This window comes from Andrographis paniculata, unplaced genomic scaffold, assembly GCF_009805555.1.
Source record: "Andrographis paniculata isolate CXL003 unplaced genomic scaffold, ASM980555v1 Contig75END, whole genome shotgun sequence".
NCBI lineage: Eukaryota > Viridiplantae > Streptophyta > Magnoliopsida > Lamiales > Acanthaceae > Andrographis > Andrographis paniculata.
In genome coordinates, this window is record NW_026137612.1 from 508,732 (window position 1) to 530,766 (window position 22,035).

General features: G+C 33.1%; 2 protein-coding genes across 3 annotated transcripts; both read right to left on the reverse strand.

Moving 5' to 3' along the window:
* Positions 1-209: 209 nt before the first annotated feature.
* Positions 210-6,058, reverse strand: LOC127266319 (putative clathrin assembly protein At5g35200). Its single transcript, XM_051296530.1, has 16 exons — positions 5,915-6,058; positions 5,033-5,145; positions 4,881-4,950; positions 4,669-4,766; positions 3,304-3,445; positions 3,119-3,219; positions 2,422-2,505; positions 2,261-2,311; positions 2,111-2,176; positions 1,968-2,033; positions 1,797-1,877; positions 1,631-1,708; positions 1,388-1,549; positions 1,226-1,301; positions 1,032-1,147; positions 210-939 (listed from the first exon to the last, which is right to left on the reverse strand). Exons 2-16 carry the CDS (start codon positions 5,129-5,131, stop codon positions 589-591), a joined length of 1,641 nt encoding a protein of 546 aa, XP_051152487.1. The 5' UTR covers positions 5,132-5,145; positions 5,915-6,058; the 3' UTR covers positions 210-588.
* Positions 6,059-10,014: 3,956 nt separating this feature from the next.
* Positions 10,015-20,954, reverse strand: LOC127266347 (uncharacterized). Of its 2 annotated transcripts, none has more exons than XM_051296562.1 (16): positions 20,763-20,954; positions 17,953-18,020; positions 16,616-16,771; positions 16,355-16,522; positions 15,412-15,562; positions 14,730-14,809; positions 13,817-14,092; positions 13,593-13,736; positions 13,037-13,171; positions 12,715-12,813; positions 12,140-12,196; positions 11,744-11,948; positions 11,138-11,256; positions 10,874-10,942; positions 10,588-10,686; positions 10,015-10,510 (listed from the first exon to the last, which is right to left on the reverse strand). In XM_051296562.1, the coding sequence occupies exons 1-16, from the start codon at positions 20,884-20,886 to the stop codon at positions 10,271-10,273; spliced, it is 2,190 nt and encodes a 729-aa protein (XP_051152519.1). In that variant the 5' UTR covers positions 20,887-20,954; the 3' UTR covers positions 10,015-10,270. The 2 variants fall into 2 exon arrangements, with proteins under 2 accessions (XP_051152519.1, XP_051152518.1); XM_051296561.1 differs by having other exon boundaries at positions 10,016-10,510; positions 11,138-11,259.
* Between the last annotated feature and the right edge of the window lie 1,081 nt (positions 20,955-22,035).

A 22,035-nucleotide genomic window follows, 5' to 3' on the forward strand; every position in this document is an offset into this window, starting at 1 on the left:
GTAGATCCGTCGCTGCTTGAATCATCACAGCCTAAATCATTGATAATACTACAAAACATTTTTACAAAAATGTATCAACAATTTTTTTGTCAATTCTACAAGAACAGAGACAAATAACTACCATTGAACTAACTAATTTCCAAACACTATATAGATATATATATATATCGATTATCCATAGAAATCAATAATGCATTGACAAGAACCACTTGACCAATTTCTTCATCTTCATTGAAAAAAATAAACTAAAAGTATAACTACACGTTACAACAAATTGAAAACAAGAATGAATATTATCCACACCACAAAAATACTTCCGAAAATTCAAAAATAAAAAATAAAATATCTGTTCTTCACTGAAAAGCCACACTCACACAACAAATCTATGACCATAAAAATTATTGCCAAAAAAAAAAAAAAGGAACCGAATCATGGACCAAGAGTTATATCCAACGATCGGATCGGCTCGGATCTACTCGACTCCCAATCGCTCACACAACATCGAACGAACAATATATATCATACACCGATCATTTCCCCGAACTAGCTCGATACGAATCGAATTTCGATTCCATTCGATTCCCCGATTTATATGAGACCCGAGTAAGGATTGTGATGAGTTTGAACAGGCATACCTGGGCCGTAAATTTGTCCACCGGCATTATAGGCATTTCCGAAAGGATTCATCATCGGCTGCTGGACGGCCATCATCATCGATTGTTGCGGCGGGTACATAAACCCGGGTTGCTGGTGGGACATGGCAGCCATTTGCACCGACGGGGGCGCAGCGACGGCGTTTGACGCGTAGAACGGGTCGTGGCTCATTTGCGGGGGCATCATCGGGGATTGTTCCCACGGGTTGTAGCTTACGTTCTGGTTACTTCTTCTGATTGCGTCGTCATATAGGCTGTCGAGCGTGAGTTTATCCAGACCTCCTCCCTGCACCGTGGAAAAAACCAAAACGAAAATCGATTGGTATGATATGATGATTGTAGAGATGGAATGCACAGGTTTGGAGTTCGAGATTGTACCAATTTGCTAGTAGCGGCAGCGGTCTCGTTGGAGCTCGGAGCGGTGACGAGTGCGAGTTCCCAGCCGGAAGTTCCATTTGCTGGGTTCGGCGCAGTCGTATGGGATTGTCCCGAAGCTACATTACATTCACGACTACAAAGTTAAATATATCTGTAGAGTACAACGACCGAAACTTTTGAAAAAATCCACGTACCGACTGGCACAATAGCCAACGCCATAGCGTTCTTCTCATCGAGCTCTGAGGCAGCCGGAAGCGGCTCGTGCAGGCCCTGATGCAAAAAATGTTGTTGAGAGAGGAGAAATAAAGAAAATAAAAATGCACGAAAATTTATTACGTCAAAAGTCGAATAATTACCAGCAAATCAGGTTCTGCTTTGGGAGCAGGAATCTCCTCTTTGACAGTTTCGACTTCGGGTTGTGGTTCGGGTGGCGGCGGAGGCGGTGATGTTGGATGCTCTTCGTTCGCCTCCGGACTCTTTTTGTACTCAATGGCAAGGATAGCTTTAGGTTTTTCGCCCTGTACAATCGAATTGTCGAATAATTTTAAAAACATTCTGCTTCATGTACAAAAACGGCGCCAAGTTTGAACAATCAGTACCGAATCCTTTCGAGCTGTAGAAGCACGAGGTGCGTCTCTAACATACTCTTCCATAGCTTGTATGAAAGATGCCGGAGGCTTCCCCATTCATCACAAGAACAAAATAAATCAGGTACGACGTAAACAGCCAGTTAAATAATCACCAAGAATCGCCTAGAAGGTAAACCTGTTCAATCTTGATATATCGTTCTCCACGACCAACGTCTAGGTTCTTACATATTTCATAAAACTCCGATAATTTCTCAGCCTAGAGAAGCGAAAATAGTTCATTAGAAAAAAAGGTTCTCACACGCCAACTTTTGAAAAGACTACTGCCAAATGCATGTAATAGACGTACCTGCTGGCCGGCCCTTCGATATATATCCAAAGCCTTGAGGGCGTCCTGCCTTTGCATCTCAAAAAACTGTAAGGTGTAAAGGCAGTAAAAGTAAATTTCTGTACGGAGTTACGTTAGTTAGTGTAATCAAGAATCTTTCGAACCTTGTCGACCAAATTCACGGTGCCATCACTTATTGCATTGTATATTTTGATGCTTTCAGAAGCAACCTGCAAGAAAGAATAGCAGTGGATTAGATGTGTCAAGAATGACATTTCCTTGGTGGGATGAGGTAAAAACTTGGATCGGCATACCATGGAAAGGGCCAGCTGAATGATAAAATTATTAACTGTTGCTCCTTGTGGCTGCAAAAATACGAAACACACATTTTAACTTACTGGATCGACAACATTGTTTCACTCCATGGTGGATTAATAATCTACAGTTATATTGTGCCGTTATATATAGATACTACCTGGCAGCCAAGCACACGGTGAAGCAATTGTTGCAATGCAGGTAAGTGCTCGAGTAAATCTGGAGTGTCGAGATCTTTCATTCTCTGTGTAAAAAAGTGAACTTTAGTTTAAACCAAGAATAAAAAGATAAACACATCAATGAAGTTTTGGCACAATCATTGTTTTGAGTGAGACGACGATTAAACGAGCATAATGATTTTCGACTTCACCAATTAGAATCAACCTCAAGATTTTCGCAGTTCATTTAAGTGTATTGAGCAATCCATTGAACAAAACCACAAAATATAACACAAACTTTTTGTCACTATTAACCAGTCCAAACACTATCCCCGAAACTTGTTTTCCCTCTTCAAAGCATGTGAACTACCCAATGACAGAAACTGTGCAAATCCGAACAATGCTTACGACTGTATATATTTGAAAACACATAACAAATACATATAAAGGAGACGACACATTGGCTAGAAAGTTCAAACCATGAAGGAATAGGACATCCAAAATGCCATAACAATTTTTTTATGTAGCAACAAGAATTTTCAATCGTAAAAGACAGGTTTGCACAAGCTAATTCTGGCACTACACATTAAAAGAACAAGTGAACAGACTTAAACAAACACAAAGTGTATATATAAACATGATATTCAACAGTATCTAACATATTTGGTGAATATAAGAATTCCTAGAAAAGAATCTCACCGAGCGATCTGCCTCTATGTCATATTTCAATACTCTGAAACATTCTAGCCGCTCCTCCAAAAATAAAGCATAAGCACGCACCCAAGCAGAATAATCCCATGCTGTTCAAAGGTTGAACGTCCAATTTGGTAATGGATGATTTCATTTCCTTAAGCTATAATCATATAAGAAAACAATAGCTGTACCATTCGGACTGGAGTCATCCTTGAAATGAGCCATATTGAGCATATGACTTCTGCTCCTACCATAATTGATCACTTCTTCTTGGAAAGTCGGGTCCACCTCTCTCAAGGCACGATGTACGACAATCAAAGCTTTCAGGGCAACCTATAGAGAGAGAATGAGCAGTGACAAGGCACTATAGTCATCAGATAAAATAACATGACATATCCACATGCAACAAGGGAATATACTAATGTATGGACATCCACGGCATAATTTGCTGTATTCGTCATAAATATTATCACAAGTAAGACACAACTTTACTAATATCACCGAGTCAGTTTGTTGCCAAGAAAGAGGTCAAATCTCCATCACAAGGCTATGCCTACTGTGGTCGCAGCTCAAACATGAAACACTAAGCGTACAACACATCATTTAATCATCATTGAGCTATCAGAAAACTTAACACCAAGAAAACACCCACATTTTACCCGTCAAAAAGGTTGAAAAACCAAAGCAAAAGACTGCAATTTTTCTTTTGTTCTTTGTTTTCACCTCTACATTCTGAATTCAGTTGCCAATTTGAATAGCACAATTTTCTATTCAAGTGCCAGAGTCCATCAATATCAATCAATAGAGCTAGAATGTCGTTATAGAGCTAGAAGTTAAAAAAAGGAAGCAATTAAGCCCCTAGAATGTCCCCCAAACAATGCAAGATGAGGTACTGTAACAATTCCGAGACATCATAAAGTTAGTTTAAAAAGAGTCAAAACTGTGATTCTTGTCATGAGAGGGGCAAAGGCAATGTTAATATCTTGTTTCAATTTGGTTGAAACTTCCAAATCTACGGTTCAACATACAACCGCTGCATCCAGAATTAAAAACACTTAAATTTAGTTGAACCCAAGAAACGGCACACCAAACCCCTGAAGCATTGAAACAATCTATAGAAAATGATGATAGTTTAGATGGTTGCACTTAAATAATTAGATTGAAATTTTGAAGAGTTCGCTATATTCTACTTGACTTTATAAAATAAATTGCTCCCTAGTTAACTCTTAGTCTCTTACAAATTGAGTTACGAACCTATGATCACCCCCCCCCCCCCCCCCCCCCACCACCCCTTTTTCTGTGTTAACCTTGAAAATAGTATTTAACCACCCTGGGGAAAGGAATATTTTTAAAAGCATGAGCCGAAAAGGACAAGATAGACTTAAAGCTAAAACCAACCAGCTGGCGTAGCCACTAAATTTCGTCACCATGAAAGCCAATGCCTCCTAATATTCAAGAAACTTCACATTTCTTCACCTAACCAGCCTTGTATCAATTATTATTATATCCATTACATCATCCATAAGCACAATGACGACATTGTCGCAATTACATACCGCCCAATTATGAGTCTTCGCCAATCTCCTAGCAAGGGCATGTATGCAATAGGCAACATCAGCTCGTGGCCGAGTGGCCGATATAGCAGCAAATACAGCTGAAAATCAAATTGCACAGTCGATCAGTAATGTCTCCTGGGTACAATGAGAACAAACTCTAAAATCACGATGAACAGTGACACATAGTTATCTTCTCTTTTAAGATATAGTACCTTTTATGTGTCTCTCTTTTGCCGGGCGTTCGACATGATTTGTTGCCTTCACAATGGCAATATCCAAATCCTGCAATCAAATAAAGTTATCAATCGCTAATACATAAAATGCAGCTTCAATATATTGTGCATAACAAGAATTCAATCATTACCTTGTAGTCGCTGTTAATTTTCGCCAAACTAACCGTGGTAGTGTCCTTAAGAGCCCCGAGAGTTTTCCTTAAACTGTTTTGTGTTCCCCCACTTGACATCCTCTCTCCAAATTCTACAAAAGGATTCCAATAAACAATTAAATGCTGCAGTTTCATTAAATACATCTCAGACATACTTCAAAAAGACACTAAATTACAAATAAGAATCTTCTACTGAAAAGTGAACAATTCAACAAATGCCCCACAATTTCACTTCCAAATGGCAAAGATCTAACCAAAATCTAATTACATCACCAAGGCCATAACATTACAACAATTAATAATATACCAAACAGCAAAAAGGAGATTTGGGTAAGGTAAAGAACAATAAAAATAAAAATGAAAGTAAATAAACTGTTACCCACTCAAACCTTTAAAGTAAAAAAGTCACTCTTGATCAAATTCACTCACAACATAAGAATCTAAATATAAATCTAAAAAAAATCCTAAATCTAATCTTCAATTAGATTGAATTTTGTGCATAAAAATACCTTCACAGATATCAGCTCTATCACTACACAAAGCTCAACCCCCAAAATACAAATAACTCAAAGCAGCCCCACAGATTAAAAAAAAAAATAATAATAATAATAAAAACGAAGAACAATTCTCAAAAATCAAAATTAAAATTCAAAACAGAAATCAAACAAAACAAACAAACACACACACAATTCAGCCAGAACAACGAAAATCAAATCCGAAAATTCACCAACAGGCAAAGTGATCGCACTGATTCGAAAAACAGCAAAATAACGAAACAAAGGCACAATAATGAATCGGTCCCGAGCTGAATCCGCAGCAATAATTAGAAGAAAAAGGAGATCGAAAAGTGTTGAGTCAGACCTTGATTGAGCTGAGAAGAAATGCGAAATGCAGGAAGGAGGAAGGGAGGCGTATTTGTGTGGATGGATGGGTGGGGTTGGGTTGTCTTCGTCTTGGTGTCTCCAGAAGAATAGTCTTCAGTTGAATCAATGAATGAATTTGTTCTGCTTGGCCGTCGCCCTCAATATTTATTTATTATTATTATTATTATTATTTTATTTATTTATTTGTATCTGTAGAACATTAATTAATGTGCACTACAACGCATATAAACGGTAATAATTTGTCGGTAGTGACTCTTTTATGGGAAAGTTTTGCAAATATGGAGTTTGTTATTTTATGTTAGAAATTAACATAATAATCAATGAAAACAAAATTAAAGTATTATATTAAGATCTTATTTAAATAAAAATTTAAATTAATATATTATTTAATTAATTTCAAAGGACATATAAACTCTAGTGATTATTTTATTAGATTATATATTTTTTGTTTTATTTACTAAAATTTGCATGATAATATACTTCCATCTATATTTACTGCATGCATTTTCTGCTCTGTTTTAATTTTTTTTTAATCATAGATTTTAGTTGAAATATAATGAAGACATATTAGAGTGATTATATATATATAATTTAATATGTTTTATGTGATTTTTTTTTATTAAAACTAATTATTAATATTTTTATAAAAGAAAGGTTTATAATAGACTTCCCTTCTATGATGTAACATCATCTGAAAATATATAATTAATAAATAATTAAAAATTTATTAGTAAAACTAATAAGAATATAATACATAGTAATTATAAATTAAAATTAAAATAATTAAATAATTTAACTAAAAATTTTAAAAAATATATAAAAGTATCTAATTTTTTTTATCACAAAAATACTTTTAGCCCCTCCATGGAATAATTCTTGTTCCGTTATGAAACTGACACTGTATTTAAACAAATAATAATAATAATAATACAATACTTTTTTTTTTTCTCCAATTAATTTTGCTACTATACATTAATTTAATAATTCAATAATTATAGTTAATAATTAATTTTCATGTGAAATGAAACGACTAATTAATTATATAAAACCAAAAGGAACAAATCAAAGCCAACCAAAGTTGTCCGGAATCTATTGGTTATTATTAATATTATTATTATTATAATTATTAGGATAAACTGTTTTTTAGTGGAACTGTATCAAATTAATTCTAAAAAATTTTAGTTGTTTTAGTCCTCCGGTGCCGGTGATGCCCGCGTGGTTCACCGGAGACGCTCGCGTGGCTCACTGGAGGCCACATGTCCACCAGGTGTCCCGCCAGGTGAGCGACACATGGCAGACATGTGGATTTTTTTTATTATTATTATTTTAAATTTTTTAATTTTTTTTAACTAACCAAATAAAAAAATTAAAAAAAAAACAAATACAATTAAAAATAAATTTTTTAAAAAAATGAAAAAAAAATCCACGTGTGGCGGACACGGGCCTTCGCGAGCCACGCGGACGTCTCCGGTGCCAGAGGACTAAAACAACAAAAAATTTTCACTTATAAGACTAGGTTGCGACATGCTCCACTTACGAGACTAAAATGATAAAAAAGTCCAGACTAAAAAAAATACTTTACCCTTATTATTATTATTAAAATGCATTAAATAAATCTATTGATGATGTGATATTTTTAATCCTTGAGTGTGTAAAGAGAATAAACACATTACATTATATTTTCTCCTTAAATAATATTACATTACATATTATTTTTCTATTTTCTTTTATTCAAATTTATTTTTATTTACAATATAATATTAAATATTTATTTATATTACGTAAAAAAATCATTCTAATTTTAAAATTTTACTATTTATAAAACAGGCTAAAACTCAACAAACAAACTCATTAATCTTTGTTTACTTTCTGCCTAAATCTAACCAATATTGTATTTTAATAGTATTTGAAAATACTTATGTATTTAAAGCCTATCTTATCCTTGTATTTAATTTAATTTAATTTAATAATATTAATATAAATACATTTAAGTGTCATGATAATATTTAGTGAGTCTACTATTCATACTTAAAAAATAATATTTTATATTTTAACTATCAAAAGGTATAAAAACAAATATTTTTTGAGTGGAAGAATGAAATTTTTTATATATAAAAAAACTTAATAAATTCAATATTTGTTGACATATATCTTACTCTCTCTTTGTCCCAATACAATAGTCTTGTTTACTATTTTTTGTTCGTCCCAAAACATTAGTCTCATTTCAATAAATAATCATATCACTATAAAATTACCCTTACTTTTTCGTTATTATTACACAATTATCACTACTTTTTACACTAATACACTCACAAGGGCAAAGAAGTTTTTTACCCGTACTTTTTAGCCACTATTAATATAATATAAATATTCTTTAAATCTCGTGTCAAATACAACCAAGACTATAGCTCTGGGACGACGGAGGGAGTATAATATTGACTTCATAATAAATTTTGCTTGAATTGTGTATCACTATTGAATTAGTATATGATTTTATTTATAGTTTTTATTTTAATTATTGGTTTAATAGGGTTTTCATGTAATATTTTGTTATTATATAATAAAAAATAAAAAAAAAATGCAAAGTAAATAAACCTGAAATTATGTTATATACATTGAGTGAATAATGTCTGATAAAATAAAATGCAAAGTAAGGATAATGCATCTAATTACTTCTTTTTGATGAAATTAAAAACAATGTTTGATTATGTAAAAAAAAAAAAAAATTATCTAGAGAATAAAAATTGAATAATTAAAAGTCAATTAATTTTTCTAGATTGATTTGTGAATGCTTTCTAGAATGTATTTGGCAGAATTTTCTTTCTAAATGTTTATAGATAAAACCAAGCAAGGGTTTGAGGACTAGCAACTTTTTTAATTTGACTATGACTATGACTATGAAAGTTTGTGGATTAATTATTTGTTTATCTTTGATTTTTCTCATATTTGTTTTCATTTTCCAATATAAAATAAAATATTTACAATATATATAAAACACTAATATCCATTTTTCAATTTATTATCCCTAAATAAATTTATCATATACTATTGTAAGAGTGTAGTTGCTGTAATCATTATGGTACCTATAATTTTAATATTTGAATTTTATATTTTCAAAAATATATATATATATATACTATATAACTTTTTATATCATTCATACGAGAAAAACATCATACCGATAACATAGTAAGAGTCCGTTTCTTTTGATATAGTTTAAAAAAATTTTGATTTGAATTTTTTATTAAAATAACTTATGGTTGAGATATTTTTGTAAAAAAAACACATAACCCAAATAATAAAAACTGAAGTTTAGAGTTAAAAAAACAAACCCTAAATATTCGAAATACCGATAATTACTGTATAAAATTTTCATACCTATGCTAACCGTATATCATGCGAAAAGTTAATATTTCAAAATTAATGCAAATTTTAAAATATACTGAAAACCCAAAAACAACTAAAAATAGTAAAAATAATCATAATTAAAAACGACAATATAAACATATTAATATTTTATTTTTTAAACCTAATTCAATAATGAATTATTTTTTTTTATTTGGTATTTCCATAATATACCAAATGCAAGTTAATATCGGATTTACAATACATACCAAACCTTTTATATTACTAACTCCGGCCCGGCTCTAAATATCACATTTATTTTTTTTTTCTAATTTTTTAATATTAATTATTATATCAAAATATAGTATAAATTAAGAAAAAATTACAAAAATACTTTTATTATTGGTGTCTCATAATACCAATAGAAAACCATTTGTCCAAAAAAAATTATACAAATATACTGGAATATTTTTAATATAAGTACAACAATGCAAAAATTAAATGCGACTCTTGGAGGCGGAGGCGGACAGAGTGAGTACCAAACTTCAGTACGATAATAATATACCTTGGTATACAAAATATCATTACTCGATACTCACCCCGGACTTAATTTTTTCGAGTTCAATCCTAACTTATAACTCAAATTCGATATTACACTCGACCTATATTGGATACTCAACTCGAACTTTATTTTTTCGAGTTCAATCCGAGCATTGTACTTGTATAAAAAAAAATCACAAAAATTCACAACAAGAGCTTTTCATAAAAATCAAGGAATGGTTATGAGTATTCTTATCCTATCAAACCATAAAAAACTCACCACATAAAATGCAAACATCCTTCAATATATTCTTTTCTATCGAATTCGGAAATTGCACGATTATACACTTCTTGAAGGAGGAAAGGCAAATCAATGAAGAAAATGCAAAAATCTAACAAAAAGCTACAACAGGGAACCTAAAATCAATAACCAAAATTTTTCGGATCATCAAGACCTCTTCACAACGGCAAGAGCAAAGTGCGGATGGTGAATAAATTCAAACGATGTCTTAAGTGAAGGTTCAAGAGCGCCTAACCGGGAAAGAAGGTTGAGAGCAACGGCGTTATGTTCAGCCACCTGTTCGATGCGGCGAAGCTCTTCGATTCTTCCCGGATCACTAGAAAAATTGCCCCGAAGATCTTTGGCTATTCTCTGAGCATCTTTGAAGCAATCATACATGGAGAGAGTCTGCAAAATGAGATAAGAGTCGAATCAAAAGAAAACAAGAAGAAGATAATCTAAGCAGGCAATTCAGAATTACTTACAGAGAATCGAATATGGGCCGTAGCTTCCATGAATGAAAGGAATGATACGTTGTCGGGAAGGCAAGCCTTTTGCAATAGCTCAAAGTGCTGGAGAAATCTCTGGGAAAAATAAGAAATTTACGAAAATTGGCATCATAAATAAATAAAGGACAACGACAAACAACATTATATATGACGAAAAATTGAAGAATTGAGAGGACAATTGAATAGTATGCCGATCAGTCAATCACAAGGTTTGGTTGCGACAAAAGGGAAAAAAAGAAAAAGACAAGTTGAAGAAAGATACCTCTTGCTCGGTGTTAAAAGGGCCCCGACAGAGAAAGTTTCCATTTTCATTCCTCAAAGCAGCAAGCATCTGAAAGTTTTGTATGTGAATTTCAATGGTTAGATGGTCAATCAATTGTAGTCCCAAATAAAATCAATGAAAATCCTTAAATGGTAGAACTAAAAGACATTCAACAGAAATATTTATAACTTTAAGACACTGTTCTCATCGTTCATGGTAATCTTAACTTCTATACATCATCAAATGACAACAGACGGTGGTTACCATCATAAGACCTTCTGCAACATAGATGTAGCACTGAAGCAATAAGACAGCGGCTGGGATCTGATAGTCATTTGCCGCATCCTTAACAAAATTTTTCTTCTTTTTCGATTTCCGCCGACCTGCTAGAGAAGCAGATAAAACATATGTAAGAAAGGCTAAACTGCAGAATAATTAATACACTTAAAGGAACATGCTCGGTTATATTTTCTAGCAAACATCCAAACATTATAGACGCTACTTCAGTTTATAGAAAAATACTGTTGAAAGAGAAACTTGTGCTTTACAAAAGGGGTTTAACTATCATAAGAAAGCTTGAAAGATATCAAATCTGATCTTTAGGGTTCTTAAAAATATAATAATTTTTTTTAAATAGTATGCTGAAACAGAACTTCAGAGTTGAATTCATTAAGGCAAAACAAATGTTACCATCGTGATTATCACGATCACCAAGATCTATGCCTTATCCAGCTTTCTGGGTCGGCTTTATGAATTACATATCACCCGTTTGTTCTATAAAGCACATAACTCATCCTCCAGATTGAATGGTGCACTACTCTTTTGTATTAAAATGAATGAAGAGACTCAAGAGACTCAGTATGTACTCACTAGATTCATTGCTCAGCATCATTTTGAGATGACTTTTCTCAGCGAGTTTGACCAGAACAACATAAATGTACCAATACACCATGCAATATTCACTGGTCGAGTACAGCTCTAGCTCGAATCCCAGCACAAGGAAACGCAAAGCTATCCAGTATGTTTGCTCCTCTACCCAAATGAGAATGTGTCTGAAGATCTTCGCAAATGGATTCTGCAGGAAGGAAGTGAAGACCATAGGAATGAAGGCGCAAATTCACATCTCAAAGAAATTTGACATAAATGAGCAAAGGCATGAAATTATTCCAGTCAATAATAATATTAATTGCACAACAAAGATAAATTTTTAAAAATTAATGAAAATAAAAAAAGACAGATTTGCATTCAGGGGAACGGGGCATATACCTGATAGATGGATGTGCTTGTGATATCTCCAAACTCCTTTCTGAATGCCAATTCCATCTATTTAAACAACATATAGTTAAAAACCAGTTTGGTCTCTGGTGTTAATTATATGGGTCACTTTAGCAACTTATCTAAAAATGTTCACAATCATCACTATGTTTAATACATATATCATATTTATACTGTTCAAACTAAATTTTCTAACAAATTGAAATTACAAGAATAATAAAGTATTAAAAAGAACCATATTGTAGCATATTGTAACAAATGGGAGAGAATTGTATCCCATTGTTAAAGGAGCAATAATGACACATATGATGGGGCAAAAAAAGTGATTAACCCAAAAAATAAGATAAAGACATGAATCAAGCACTATGTAAGTGTTATCATTTATCGAGCTTCAAGATTGATTATAGTGTTCTTAATTTAAGTGTTCTAGATTGGTTCATTTGGCACAGTTTACGGAGTGATGGTCACCTATCACTTCCTAAATCTTAATATCTAGACTAATTTTGCAAATAAGATTATTTTACACCAAAAAAAAAAGAAAAAAAAAAAACATCACTTTGACAAACCTGTACATATATTACTTGCCAATCCTGTAAGAGCTTCCCAAGTTTACGCCTTTGCCATGCCATGTTAGCACATAGAACTCTCAGCAAACTTATCACTAACTGCATGAGTAAAAATGACTGCATTAGAATTTCAGTCTCATAAGTACGGATTGAGAGCAAGCAAGCAAGCAATCTAAGTAGAAAGAGAAAATATAGTAGAAGATACAAATGCTAGCTTCAAACAACAACCTCACATGCATTTATAATCGGAAAATATAAAATAAAAATAAAATAAAATGATTGACATCAGCTTATAGAAATTTATACATAGCAAGGAATTCACCTGCCCTAATTGCACAAAAGTTTCATTATTTTGGAGATCATGACTCTTTGTCCCATCAGGTAGCAGGGCAGCTTTGCAAATAACAGCAAACATAGGTTCACGTCCATACAATTTCCCATCTTGAACCAGCAGAAGCTGACATTAAGTTTTCAGACTTGAGCAACCAGTTGGTCAAATAAATTTAAAGATAGTTCAATCATGTGTTTATCGCATATAACAAAGGCAAAGTAATGAGGGACCACTGGCTCGATTTGGCATAAATCAGCAAGTACAGAAAATGTTAACCATGAGAGAGCCCTATTACTTCTGTTCCACAAAATCATCTTAGGGTTACTATTCGCACCATGAAGTTTGTTTTAAAAAAATTGTTAAGGCCTATAAATAATCCCCAGTGGCATCAATCTTGGCATCCATACAGATTTAATTTCCATTGCAATTGTAAGAACTTTCTAAGTCACCCTAAACCTAGTAGGTGGAAATGCAAGTTTAAACAACAAAATGTTATTAAGCTTCAAAACTCGTTCTCTATCAATATGGCTTCCAACCAGAAGCAAACCTGGGCATAAGCTCTAGCAACTAAATCTGGTTGAAGCTTCTGAAAGTCAACAATAAAACGCAAGGCAGAATCAAAAGCAGGATCCAAGGAGCAAGAACATATGAATTCCAGATCACGAAGAAGATCCTGAAAATAATTAACAGCCTGCAACAAAAAATTACAGAGAAAAATTCAACTTCCCCATATCATGTTTAATGTTAAATCGCAAATTCCTTGTCACTAACCTTTATCCAGCTGAGCAGTTTAATTGATCGAGGTGGGGTTGGGGCAGCAGATCTACTGTTCAATGTAGAATCAAAACCTACTGGCATACAACCAGAGGCTGTTGTTTTATTTTCTATATAGTCCTCTGAAGTTCCACTTGCACTGTTTTGCCTCAGAAAATCTTCTGACTTAAGCATAGCGTCTAGCTCAGACGAGCAACAAACAATATGTTTTTGAGCTAACTCTAACCCTTTGCGTTGAGGCTTCCTCAAACACATCAGCACATGGTAAAAATGCTGGGCATACAGAAAATTGACCAAAAATCATTTTAGTGAAAATGAAGAAACAAAAATTTACCAAATTTCACCTATTGAACTCTATATTTTAACATGATCCGTGGTAAGTTTTAACCTTGATGCTTCCATTTTTATATGTCAGGGATGCTATAGCATTTATTTTCAAGGAAATTGTCATTATGAGATCATCTGAGGCAATGAGGCTGTTAAGTGGCTAACCATTTGGAAAATCAACAAGCACCAGCACAATTTTTAGCAACTTCTAAATTCTCCTGGGTATTTGGCTGGATTATATTTTAGAAAGAATAATTTCTACTGCGATCCTCACAATAATCATCAACACCATCCTTATATTCTTAGCTAGGTTTTTCAATGTACAACTAACAGAAAGAGAATATCGGTCCTATCATTTCTTCATGATTTACGAAATACTATTTTCAATCTTCTCTGTTCTTCCATACACACTGAATTTCTTAACTACGATTCTTAGCTGCTGAAGTTACCATTTTAAGAGCACTAGCACAAAAACATTATCCAGGAGGCATTCTAGTGGAGTAGAGAATAAAAAAGTATCAACCCTAATTTAAAGCCTTTGAAATTGTAGTTGGACAATACAGACATAATACAAAGATGAGACCTTACGAAAACGTAAACGGCATAAAACAGCTTTGCAAAGTCCTTCTTCTAGATCAGGATTATTCTGCAGTGGCTCTACATCTGCATAAAACAGGTAGAAAAACCAATCTTGACTTCTAGATCTTCTAAGGAAAAAAATGATAAATAAATAACATTCACAAGGCAATGGTACCATAGAAAAACACTATATGCTAAAAAACCAAAGATACATGAGAAGGTTCTAGGATTTAATGAATTTACAATTACTAATTCATGCCAATAATATCGATTATCTATACTTCAAACTATAATTCACACTGAAAATACACAAAATTGATTGGGTAGGTAGAGACATTAATAATAATAGCAGGCCAAGAGTAAGTTTTACAAACAATACTTGTTGCTTCATCGATTAGAAACAAAATCAGTTGAATAATAATAAAGTAACAAGGGGTTTGTTTGATTTTGATTTAAAACTAAAATCAACACTATTCAGCTCAAACAGTTCCCAATACAAAACATCACATCAAATTACTATTTAAACCAAACTTCAAATCAAATCTCAAACTCAAATCAAAATGAAAAAAAAAAAAAAAAAAACCAATACTTGTTATTTATTTAAGTAGATAAATTATATTAGCTGGAAGTTTTATAAACATCATCACAATAAATTATCATTAAGAGATGTCAATGCAACCCTGTACCTTCTACAGTTCTCCTTTTAGGCAAGGATGCTTTACAAGCTTTCAGTTGGCGACAAATTGTTTCTTCAATTGCATGAAGCATAGATAAGCATTTTTCATCTCCATCGACTTTTAATGGTAGACCATAAGCCATGGTGAAAAGATCTTCTTCCTGTACAAGAAGAATACATTGTTATAGATCATAACTGACAGAATTCAGGCAAACAATCAAGAAAATTTATACTGAGAAAAAACAAACAAATGATGCAAGGATGAAAGTAATAGTGTTCATCCAGGTTGGTAAGTTTTTAACCGATTGATCTAGTCCAGAATCTCATAAAAGAGGAAGTTATTAACATCGAATATAACTAATACTGGGTACATATTTTAAGACCTTAAGAATTTTTTAAAATTTTATTTAATTATAAGTATCATTGGTTGCGCCAAATTCCAGCAGCTGCCATCTAATATATCAAATAATATTATCCTTGATATTCACAACATTGGATAAAAAATCACTAAAGGTTGTTTATTCGACAACATGATGCGAAGCAACAGGGCACTAATATGTTACGAGGCTAACATTTCTTTAAATCAATGCCATTAGACACCTCTAATATCTTTCAAATCAATAGCAAGATCACAATCTCAGAGACCCAAAAATTAAAAATAGAAGTAACAATTTAACATGTCTAGTAATTTTGTTGACCAAAGGATTCATAAAAGCTAGCGTTCTTGTACAGCATCTTCAGCATGAAGCACCTTTTTTTTTTTTTGTGTGTTTTTGAAATTTCTAAAACCTATAAAGAGAAGATGGTACAGGTCCATAGGCATGTCTTATTTAACTGTGCTGTCAAATAAAAAATTACTTTTCGCATAAATTTACTAACACACAATATGTTCATAATAGAAACTCTCCATTAAAAAAAAAAAAAAAAAGCAAAGATTCGTTGAAGTACTTTACTTCATTCGTTCGTGCATCTAAAACAGCTGAAACAACAGCATTGCAAGTTATACGAATGATTCTGCAGAATGAATGCAGCAAAGCATGTGATGATGTTCTCTCAGGCCTCAACAGGTAGATGCAAGAGAAAACGGTTTGAGCCAATGAACCCCCCTTATGCCATGTTGCCTGCAATAGCAATGACCAATCAGGAATGGCTTTGCTTTGCTACTCGCAAGTCACAAGCAACCATCAGATTAAATTAATGATTCGTAGGCATACCTCAAGAGCTAGAAGATGGTCCATTATGTCAATTATACACTGAATGTCAATCGTTCTATCATAGCTTAATGGAACAGGAGCAGCACCTTTATCAATGGCTTCATCAACAGAGTAATACGTAGAAACAATACCTGAATCCATCTTTGGGTCCATTATCTAGTTAAAATAAAATGCATGCATTAGGAACAGATTCTAAATATTGCAAGATGTGAAAAATGACAAAAGAATGAGAAGCAGAGTAAAGAAACTTCTAACATAAACCAAATAAACACAATAGGTTTGTTTGTTTGGAGGACTCGCACTATTCATCATTTTGCCCTGCTCAAAACCATCAAATAAAACACCAATTTTTTATTTAAAATAGTACATTAAAAATCAAATATCTATTCAAAACGGCACATCAAACACCTGTTTACATCATATGAAAACCCTATTTCATTTCAAACTTTTATTGTTCCCATCCAAACCCCAAACCAAACAAACCCAATATCTCTGTGTTATCTCAAATACCGAGAAGCATGAACGGTGCCAACTCATTTTACAGTTGTTGTTGTTGTTGTTATTATTATTACAGCTGTTAGTATATCAAACTGTGAGCATTTTTTGTCAAAAAACTTCAAGAAATAAAAGAAAATCACCAAAATTTTCCATTTGAAAACTAAACAGTGGTGTAAAGAGACATTATTGGTAATTCTTCAATTATCAAACCACATATAGAAGGTTGTATCAGTTGAACATATCAACCATTATCCCTTAGACTTAAATGGGTTCCAAAGTGAATGCTTTTGTTGGAGCTATAGAGGAATAAAGAATAAGAGCATAAGGAAATAGTATTTTTTTAGAAGAAATACAATCACGTCACATCATTAAGCACGTGACCACCAAAATATGGATTCTCCAACAATAAATACCAACTATAGGACCGCAGACATTGTAGAGTCATTACAGCATATTATTGATAGGAAGTATATACATTCCAAAAAAATGCAACCTATCATTATATAGACTCAAATGGTCACAGAAATAGACTATCTTTAAGAACCCACAATAATCAAGTCATAAAAAGGTTTTCGGTCACCTAATACATTTACAGGGTAACTTGTTTAACTTTCATTCAAGTGCATGTAGCCTCTAAAGAGGGAAGGAGTTAGTCATAATATTTCATGCAAATTCATCACAACAACCAGATTTTAACTTAGGAATTGAAGCAAGGAAAAGTTTAAATTTTTTTTTTTTTTTGGCTCCAAGTGATTAATTATGTTCCTTCTTCAATATTTTACACTAACACAATGTAATGAAGTTTTCAGAATCTCTATAAGGAAAAGAGTAAGTATTACCTCTAAAGCAGACATCGCCGCGAACAGATTAAAGTTTTCTCCATGTATAAGCTCATCAAAATTGAGATCTGTCGGAAAATAACATTAAGGTATAGGCTTTTTTACGAATATAAAATGCAGTAATGAAATTTAAATTAAAAATTTATCATAAAACTGAAGTTCTTGGAAGGCAAACTTAAAGATCATTTTCCCATCCAAAACTATGATTTCAAAAGTAAGCAATCTATAAACTTAACAAAGCTCTTGGAACAAGGATTTCTGTTACAAGTAAATCACATCTTCGAAAACCAAGTAAAACTATCACAGGCTATTCATATTAGAAGTAAATAAAACAAGTGGCTAAACAAAGTTATTCCATGTTTCCAATTCTATCTGTATGTGAATAGTGATATATTTGATAGTTTAGGTAATTTAGTGAACAAGATTTTAGGTGCTTCACAACATGCCTTAGTCCAAGACAATCAAAAATATTGGGAAGACTGTCTTACTCCTGCTGAATTAGTTTATAATCGGACAAGTCACCAGGACAGTAACTGCTTACTAGTTAAGATAGTTTATGGGTTCAATCCGCTAACCACTCTGGATCTCTTGCCATTCTCCAGCAATGAACAGAAAAAATTTTATGCAAAGAAATGACTTTGTTTCCTTCAACAGATTTGCTCAAATTTGCAACAGGCTGCCGAGAATTATACTAACAAGGCCAACTATGGACATAATTGTCCTATTGTAGTCAATTGAAATCAATCTCAATTGAAAATTTATTCAGTAAGTAAATGGTGTTCCAACCAAACAACAGGGTGTAGCTGCACTTATGCAAGGAGCTATGTCCAAAGCCGTAAAAAGCCCAAGCTGAAACAGCACAGGGATGGTTCATTTTTCGTTTCATGTCCTTGAGTGAACCAAATACACGCATTGATTTAAGTAGCCAATACTTGAACGAACCAACTACGTGCAGTGATTTAAGTAGCCAAGCATCAAAGCCATAATAATTACAATGTTGCAAAATTAAACCTCTTCAATGCAGGAGATGAGCACCTGGGTTTAAACAAATAAAATGCCCTTTTTAAGAGCGAGGAAATAACATGCATCAAATCCAATCTGCCTGCCTATGATGAGGCCGAATGACTTGTAGCCAAGCATGAAATTTCAAAAGCTGGTCCCATCCTGGCTAGGCAATTAGAGGAGGAAACCAGGAGGCCCCTCACACCCTTCTTAACTGTGGTCCAACTTGCTGAAATCACTACCTAAGTGATTGAAGGAAAACCCATCACTAGGCTTGGACGACAATAGCAATTCTATCCCAAATTTTCAATAATTTGCGTTTATTCTCCTTAATAATTTTATAAGGAGTTGAAACTTAATGAGATGCATTTTTGCTTATTTTGATTGGACCAAATGGAGATCATTGCAATCCTTGCACTTGGTCTAGGCCGACCCACTTGATTGCAAATGTTATGGGATTTAAGCAGAAATGGTTATCACTTACATGGAAGTCAAATTAGTCCAAGTCAAGCTAGAGCGAGTCGACCTTCTCACAATGAAATCACTAAAGTTATGCGGAACTACTGAGAGCAAGAGGATACCAAACTCACTTAAGATGGACAACTAACTAGATTGACATCTTGTTAGAATTAAGTACAAGGCGAACCTGCTTAAGTTTAACCAAGTCACTAATGCACAAATACTAATCTGTTTTTTGAGTTTTCAAGTAGTGGACCCAAGGTTCCCACCGTTCAAGAGTTGTTTGACGCTGTCTAGAAAAAGAAAAGTCAACCCACATGGGTGTTAAACTGCTTAGAATTTTGCTAAAGACCTTTTCAGCTGCTTAACTCACTGGAACTTGCTGACAGCTAAGCCCAATTCACTCTGCCTAAGTCACAAACCAACACAACACAACTAGCTCCATCCCAACTTGCTGCCAAACCCAGTGTACTTTGATGAATCTTAAATGCGCTTCAAACCAACGTCTAAATGGCCACTACCCGACACGGATTTTCCGCACCAACACCTCATGTCCTCGAGGACACGTTTGAGCTTTCCAACTACTTTCCATATAAGACATTTGTATTGTTCTTCTAGATATTAGCATTTAATTTACCATAACCATACATGGGAGGATGATCCAAGCAATAACGACCTCTCTGACAATTTTAGATCAAAATACCCTTTGTACTTCCTTCTTACTTTCAGTGCTTGCAAGAGATTTATAGCACCTGATTATCCATTTCAAATCAGGTCTTTGGCATTAGTTCTTGATTCAAATCCTCACATATGTTTTACTCTTGAATTAAGGATTTCGACTTACCAAAACTATGAGTAACATTGTTGGATTTGTTTGCAAGTGAATATTAATGAATTTGCAGGTATCCTCTAATTTCAGTTAGCTTCAATTAGGCAGGCAACCCATAACCCTATCCCTGCACCATGGCTACATATCTTTCCTCCTAAAAATTAATCATCCACCATCAGAATGCAAAATTAACTCAATTTTAGCCAAACATACATTTATATATATGATCACAACTAGGACAAGCATCTCAATATACTGTACGAGCTACAATCAGATTAGCAGTGTTTGATCTTCGTTCAGCTTAAAAACCAAAAAATTAAGCGAGCTTCATCAGCTAATGGAGACAAATAAAAAGCTTCAGTAAGTTCCTTACACTATGTATAACACTTCCATTTCTAACAGTGACCATACTGTGTAACTTGCAGAAAACCTCTCCACGCTAAATCAAACCCACCCATTACCAAGCAAATACCATCAAGAATTCACAAACCCCAGAAACTGACAAGTGAGAGAAACGAACCGTCGCAAGCGAGGCGGAGAAGAGACGAAACATCGGCCCAAACTGTGTCACCGCCGGGAGGAATCGAAGAGCCCATCGGCACGTTCATATAGCCACCTCTCGCGGCGTCACTCTCGTCTGCCATCGAATCTCTCCTGCTGCCACTGCAGTACGGGTGAAAATTGCAAAGCTTCGATTTTTAAGACTCTGAGTGTGAATGGAAATGCGCGTTGGGGTTTGGTAGGGCAACAACTGGGTCGGGCCCGGTTATGGCCCGGCCCATATTGGACCAGATCGACAGATCCGATCTATGTATTTACCATGGATTATTTTAAAAAAAAACTGAATTTAAGTTATTATTTTAATAAAACACTAAAATAATATTATATGAAATAAAATAATATATTTTTACTAAAAATAATAAAAACACCCCATATAGCATGTCATCTACAAATCAATCTTACAAAATTTTCTCAAACCTTTCATGTTATAATATTGTCTACTTAAAAATATACGGATGCCTTTGTTCAACTTGGAGTTTTTACTTAGCAAGCAGTTAGATTGTCCACTACCCAGCAGACATACTGCCGACAAAGTTTTGTCTTAAAGCTTTATTATTATATAAAGAATAAAATATTCTATAATATTAATAAATAAAAATTTAAATATATATATTGTATATAATATAAATGTATAATCAAATCATGCGATATAAATTTTATCAATTAAATTTAATACACATTTATATTATTATATTCATTATTCATCGAATCAATACATATCAAAACTCTCAAAACTTAACCCAAACTTAAACAAAAAAAAAATACACATAAGTTCAAACTCACTTCAAAATTCAAATAAAAGTTAAACCGAAACCCAAAATTTTCCAAACCTCTTAAAGAAACACACCCTATATTTATATCAAAATTATTTATTTTTAAAATAAAATAAAATTAAAAATATATCATTATTTATATTAAATAATAGAAAAATTTATATAACATAAAATTATAAAATATAATAAAAAAAAAAGAAGGCTGTGTTTGTTTGTAAAATTTAAATATGATTTCTATTATAAAAAATAAAAAAAATAAATTAAATACTTATATATTATATTTAAAAAATTATAATGATATAAGGATTTTGAGACTACAATTACAAATTAATTCTTCACACTGCTTAGACCATTTTTACAATTAAATTTTTTCTTATAAAAATCTACTGGCTTAGAGCAGACATAGTGACTCTTTTGAGATGTCTTTCTAGTTATCTTGATGTTTTTCATTTCTTATTT